The 6,788-nt window shown below is 32.3% G+C and overlaps 1 protein-coding gene across 1 annotated transcript; it reads right to left on the reverse strand.

Annotated features, from left to right (window-relative positions):
* Positions 1–2,456: 2,456 nt before the first annotated feature.
* On the reverse strand, positions 2,457–4,499 carry LOC106470043 (BTB/POZ domain-containing protein 7-like). Its single transcript, XM_013930566.2, has one exon. It carries the CDS (start codon positions 3,717–3,719, stop codon positions 2,457–2,459), a length of 1,263 nt encoding a protein of 420 aa, XP_013786020.2. The 5' UTR covers positions 3,720–4,499.
* Between the last annotated feature and the right edge of the window lie 2,289 nt (positions 4,500–6,788).

Raw genomic sequence — 6,788 nt, forward strand, 5'->3', positions numbered from 1 at the left:
AAGCTGCTCATGAAGAATTATAATTATTATTATTTTTTGTTATCTTATCTAAGAAGTTTCTAATTTTTACATTTTAGTTAGTTTTATAATCATAGATAAAGAATATAGATTAAAAACAAGAAATACAGTACCTAACTTTGACCTAATGTTTTTTGCTGTTGGTTCCTGATGAAATTTAAACTTACTTTATTATAATAATGGTACTACTCAACTAAAATATTTTTTATTTAATTAAATAATAAACCTAAGGACACAAAATAATAACACGCACAAAGCAAACAATATCATACAACTTATAATTTAACTGACTTTCTAACTAGAACAAGAGTGGCTTAAAGTAATTCCTTTTGCTGCTCTATCTGAAAACCACGAGATACACTTTCAAACTGAAGCTGAAAACAATAATAATATTAACAAAAATAATTTAATAAGTTGTGTAATCCAAAAGAGTACCTTTAATTTAGGTTATAATTGTGCTAGTTTTGATTGTTGAAATTTATTTCATTCCAATTATATATTTGCCCCAAAAACATTATGTAATGATATTTTGTACTCAATTAGTTTAAAAGCATTATTTATAATAAATGGCGCCAATTGCAAATAAACAAAAGTTAAAACGATGATGATGATAGTATCTGTGTAGACTGCACACTACAGTGTAAACATCTTTGTACACTGTGCACTATAGTAGCACCAAAAATTCTTAATTAAGAAATCTGATTTTAAATGTACAAAAGACATGCAATACTTACTGAAATCTTGGCAAATTTCATGAAGATACATAAAACATTAAAAGTTATAGTACAGAAGATCTAATGGTTACTTTGTGGTTACAAGGTCAGTCACATTCATAAGAGAAGGCTTGTTAAGTTTTTGAATGATAAAGATTGGTCTTTAATTTTTTTTAGGTTTAGTTTAGTTCACAGAAATGATGGCCTAGATGGATCAGGTTCTTTGCTGTCCTTAAATTTTAAGTTATGTTACAATGCATGTTGCAGGTAATATATGTTTCAGATTTCTGAAATATATAATAGCTGATGATCCCCAAGGTAATATCTGACTGAAGTAGCTTTACAAAAGGATTTAGATTACTTAGCGAGTTAAACAAATAAATAGTAGATGGCTTTTAATTGTAATAAATGAAAAGTAATGCATGTGGGTCATCATAACTTTAATTATAAGTATATTCTTTTATGGAAATAACATTAACAGTGTTATGGAAGATTTAATTAATTGATCAGTCTCTTAAGCCATCTGAGCAGTGTGCTGTTGTTAGTGTTACAACAAACAGGACTTCAAGTTGTAATTTCTTTGTATAGGTTACCGGTTATGCCTCATTTAAAGTATTATGTTTAGTTTTGGGCTTCTTTAATTGCTGGAAAAGGTTCAAAGGAAGGCAACTAGAATGCTACTTGGGATGGACAGGTTATCATACAAGGATATGTTACAATTTCTGATTTTTTTTTTCATCTTGATTGAGGGAGATGCTTAAGACTAAAGAAATTACCAGTTTTGATGCATCATAATATCTTTTTGTTCCTAATGGTGAGAACAGTAGAACAAGGGGAAACAAATTTTGCCAGTGGTGTCATTTCAGCCAAGACAATTTTATTTCTCTAACATGGTGGTTAACTTTTGGAATGGGTTACTTTCAGATGTGGTGGACACAATATACTTAAGGAAATTCTTAATAAATATTTAAATGATAAGGCCTGGCTTGAAGGATGTTTGGTGTTTTTTAAAGTTCAGCTTTTTATGCTATTTATAGGATTATTTCCTAAAACAGGATTAAGTGGAAAGCCAAAGCTTTGATAACTATAAACTATTAGAGCTATAGAAAAGTGGTGGCACAGAAGTCAAATAAAAACAACCAAAATTTGAAGAGGCCACAGATAGTGAGATTGATCTGTCATTTTCAACATTTTTGATATTATTTAAAAAGTACTAAACATTATTTTGAATGGTTATATATATAAATACACACACACATATTTAAAGCTATCACTTCCAACTGACTAACTTACAACCTCCTCACCACAATCAAACCTTAACAAACTTAAGTTAGTTATTAGCTTGTAGAATGGTTTGCCTAATGATTTGTTGCATGTTATCAATTTAAGTTATTCTGGAGAAACATAAGAGTGATAATTACATGTACATTAGTTTTGAAGCTTCAGTGTTTAATAATTAAGTTGAAGGGTGACCTTGATGAGCCAAATGGCATTTTGTCACTTAGTGTTTGTATAATGTACTTGTACATAAGAGTATAATATATAAAACTTAAAATATCTTTCTTCCATTTTTTTAAGATTTCAGAAATTATAAAGTGATTTCACTAAACAGCCTCATTAATGAATTTCTAACTAGTAAATTTCCTTTCACAACTAAAAACTATCAATTAAGTGAAAAAAACGTTACACAATCTTCAAAGTAAATATACATATAATATATATATTTCAATTAAAATGCATCTTACCATGTAAGAGAGAGTCAATTTCTAAAAGCTGTGCAACTTCATATAGCTCCATTAACTGGTCAATAACTGAACGCTGATAACTACGCACTATGAGGGTACTGTTTCCTTCAGAACACACAGTAGGAGTACTTCTTTCCACTTCAGTTAGTAGAGAAAACAAATCAAAGGTATCACAATAGAGAGCAAAAAGTATAATTTTTGCATAGCGCTTTGGAACAATGGCATCATCTAAAACTATTCGCATAACTGCTGGTTCCTTCATTTCATTGGACCTTCTCTGATATCGTTGAATCACATTTCTAAAAAATGGTGATCTTGAAGCCAAAACAACTTTGTGGCATGGAATTTCTTCTTCAAGTTCATTTCTGTATTCACCAGCAGAAAAACCATGCCTAACACCTACTTTACCAGTTAAGTTGTAAGAAGCTATAGCACTGTTTTCTTTTCTATGAGAACTTACAGATGAGTGACGAAACACCAAACAAGCATCAGCAAAGAGTTTGCTAGTCATTAAATATTTCATATCCTCTCTAAGAGGATTAGGGATTCCAAACTGTTCACTTAGTTGTATTAAAGTATCAACATTTCCTTCATACTTGTCACCAACTGAGAGCTCTCCTGTATAAAGATACCTTAGTAATTCATTAAACATGCCCAAGCTAACACCAGGTATGTCAATTTCAATTGCTATCTGACTTCCACATGATAGAGGATCATATAACATTTCTCGAAAAAAAGGACACCTAATGCATAAGATAGCTCTATGTGCAGGAAAACACCTTCCTTTATATATAAGGTCAACATCAGATGAAAATTTGCTTTCAAATATAAGGCCCAGGTCTTGTTGACAAGTCCTAGCAGATGGACGAGCTAGATCTGCTTGAAGTACAAGTTCCCTTAATGCACTTTGTGCTTCATAATGTTCTACAAGTAATGCAACATCTCTAAGACTCCATTCTTCCAGAAATTCACGAAAAACCTGAGCATGATCAAAAGATTTACTTGTTCTACGTTTCCTAATAAATCGTTTTCTTAAAGTAGATAACACAAGTGGTGCTGCTTTACGTTTCTTTTCCTTTCCTGTTCCTCCTCCTTGAACACCTAAATTCTGAGTTAAATCTGAAGAGAGACTGGTGGATCCCGGAACAACGGCACTTGATTCACTATTGGTTTGGATGGATGACATAGAATCTGACGAATGATATCCTGTAGATGATGCTGCCCCCATCTTACTTTTGTTCATAAGAATAGCCCTAGGTGTATTTTATCTTCTAAGTTATCTATAACTTTACATCCTCTTGAATTCCAAATAAGGTTGAAACTGATGTTACTTAGTAACACACTTTACAAATTACACTTTTCTTCAATAGACATTTACGTTTCAAAATCATGTACAACTATTACACTACTTTCAAATACTACTTATTACATTTTAATAAATTACGACAATCACGTTTCTAGTTGAGAAATAATATTGTGATCATAACTTAAGATAACCTATAAGTAGGACAGAAAAAGAAACACGTTCTTGGGTTTACACTTTGTCTTGGGTATACCGAATTCTTTAGACATGAACTTGATGGCGAAGTGTTTGTTACCACAATGACAGTGACAGTTCATCGTTTCATTAACAATAACAGTTGTTGGCAATCATTGCCGAAAATACTTGACAAACAGCAGCAGAAAATGCCTTTTCGTGAACGTAAGTAGTCCTATACTCTACATAAGTTATCTATTTGAAGTTCACCTTAAAATTCAAGGTTTAGTTAATTAAGTAACGTTACGTCGTTAGTCTATATCACTATAGACTAGTACATAACTCAAGAGTCAGAAGTCATAATCAAGTTAAGGCTCCGACATTTTCTAAGTATTTGACAATGAATACTGAAACTTAATTGTAATAATACCACTACTTTTATCCAAAACAAATGGGTAACTTATACACTAAAGAGTTCTGAAATTAACTAACTACTTCAAAATAAATTGATAGTTTTGTAACAGTACTTTCTAACACTGACTTTTAATTTATTAACCCTAACTTAGGCTTATCGCCTTTCCTTAATGTTTCAACTACAGTTCCAAAGGGGGTTATGTGAGGGCGCTTTAATGATTTTTTGTTCACCTTCTGTGAAACATTTTCAAGAAGTTCTAAACCATAGAGACAAAAACAAATTATTTTTTATTTCTATGTCCTAAACACGCAAAAATGCCCTACTGGTAATATTTTTTAAATTTAATTAGCTGGAAAACTTAGTTTATTTTCGTTATAATCTTCAAGAAAACATAAAGGAAACAGTATCGTATAGAAATGGAAAATGGCTGAAGAGTAAAAGATGTTTTTATTAATGTCTTCATTTTACATCGAAAAGTCATCATGACGAATAGACCTGTGTCGGAGCGAAAAACATAAAGAAAAAAAAAAGGTTCCGAAAAGAGACGACATGGAAAAAAATAAAAGAAACAGCAAAGATGGAAATAGTGTGGAAAGAATTGCTTTTAAAGGAATAACATCAACTGAAGCGCCTAAGTATTATAGCCATATGTTCATCAGAAATAAAACCAAATATATTAATTTCGAAATAAAATCATCCCAAATAAGAGTATACATAAAAAGAATGATTCTGAAATGATCAGAAGTTAAACACCTGTTGAAGAAATTATGCTATAGTTCAGTATTTACTCAACGGATACCTCGTTTTCGATTAATCTGTTTTGGCTTGTTTTCAATTTCGCGCAAAGCTAATCGAGAGCTATCTGCGCTAGCCGTCCCTAGTTTACCAGTGAAAAACTAGAGGAAGGCAGCTAGTCATCACCACCCACCAACTCTTGGGCTACTCTTTTACCAACGAATAGTGAGATTGACCGTTATTCTATAACACCCCACGGCTGAAAGGGCGAGTATGTTTGGTGGGACAGGGGTTCAAACCCGCGACCCTCAGATTGCGATTCGAGCGCCCTAATCACCTGGCCATTTTTCGATTTAGATAATACTCGTCAGCTATTATTGACTCGTATATTATACTGTACGAGAAGATGTTTCAGTTTTCACTCTATTTGCTGCTTATTAGAATAATAAGATTTGCTTTCTGATGATCGGTCTGATGCATTAGTTTTACAGATCAAATATGTAAAGTTATTTTAAATAAGTTCATTAATATTCAATATAGACATGTTTCATACTGACAAAAAAAAAGTAACTGCAGAGTAAAACCAGGTTGTTTCACAAATGATATAAAGGATAATATAAAAGAAAATCATTATAAATATAAAAAGTTTAAATTCATTGCAATGATGGTAGACTTAGAAGATTATAAAAGATCAAGAAAGTTGGTCATACGGCAAATTAGGAAATCAAAAACTAATGCTGAAAATAGTGTTACGACAGCGGAAGTCACGTGACCCTGGTAACACGTAATGAGTTCTAGAAATATTGGGGAACATCACGAATAATCCAGTATTTGCTAGGCGCCCTCTATTCTTGTATATAAGTGTGCCAGACAATGAATCGAGATAGAATAGCGGACAAAGAGATTGAAGATATAAACGGACAATTGAGTCAAGCGCGGTAGTGACGTAAGTAAAGCGCGTGAAACGTTCGTTGTGAATTATAGCGTGTGTTTAAATTAAAGTAACTGTGGAAATTAAGTGTATTGCAAAGTTGTATTGACAAAGAATAAACTAGTTTTATTTAAGAAAGGACTTGTATCGCTGAAGTTTTTCGGAAAGAACTTCTACGGAAAATTAACAAACGACCAGAGACGTAACAGATAGGTGTCAGAGAGTGGGACTGAAAAAAAAAGAAAGAAAAAGAAGACGGAAACGAGAAGTGGCAAATCAAACTACAGCTTAGCAGATTTGATTGCAGCAATATAAGACCAGCAAAAGAAACAAGAAGAACAAGAAAAAAAACAAGAAGAGAGATTACAGCAGTTGTTGGAGGAAAAAGAAACAAGAAGAGAACATACAGCAGTTGTTGGATGAAAAAGAAAACAAACAAGAAGAACGAGAAAATAAACAAAAAAGAAACAAGAAGAGAGATTACAGCAGCTGTTGGAGGAAAAAGAAACAAGAACAGAAATTACAGCAGTTGTTGGAGGAAAAACAAACAAACAAGAAGAACGAGAAAATAAACAAGAAAAGAAACAAGAAGAGAGATTACAGCAGCTGTTGGAGGAAAAAGAAACAAGAACAGAAATTACAACAGTTGTCGGAGGAAAAAGGAAAAAAAAAGAAGAACGAGAAAATAAACAAGAAGAGAGATTACGGCAGTGGCAACTGGAACAAGAAAGGAAACAGGAAGAAAGTCAACAAC

The sequence above is a fragment of the Limulus polyphemus genome, unplaced genomic scaffold (genome assembly GCF_000517525.1).
Source record: "Limulus polyphemus unplaced genomic scaffold, Limulus_polyphemus-2.1.2 Scaffold3787, whole genome shotgun sequence".
NCBI lineage: Eukaryota > Metazoa > Arthropoda > Merostomata > Xiphosura > Limulidae > Limulus > Limulus polyphemus.

Excerpts from the sequence above, each read along its gene's own strand:
- LOC106470043 (XM_013930566.2), bottom strand. The coding sequence starts at position 3,719 with ATGAACAAAAGTAAGATGGGGGCAGCATCATCTACAGGATATCATTCG.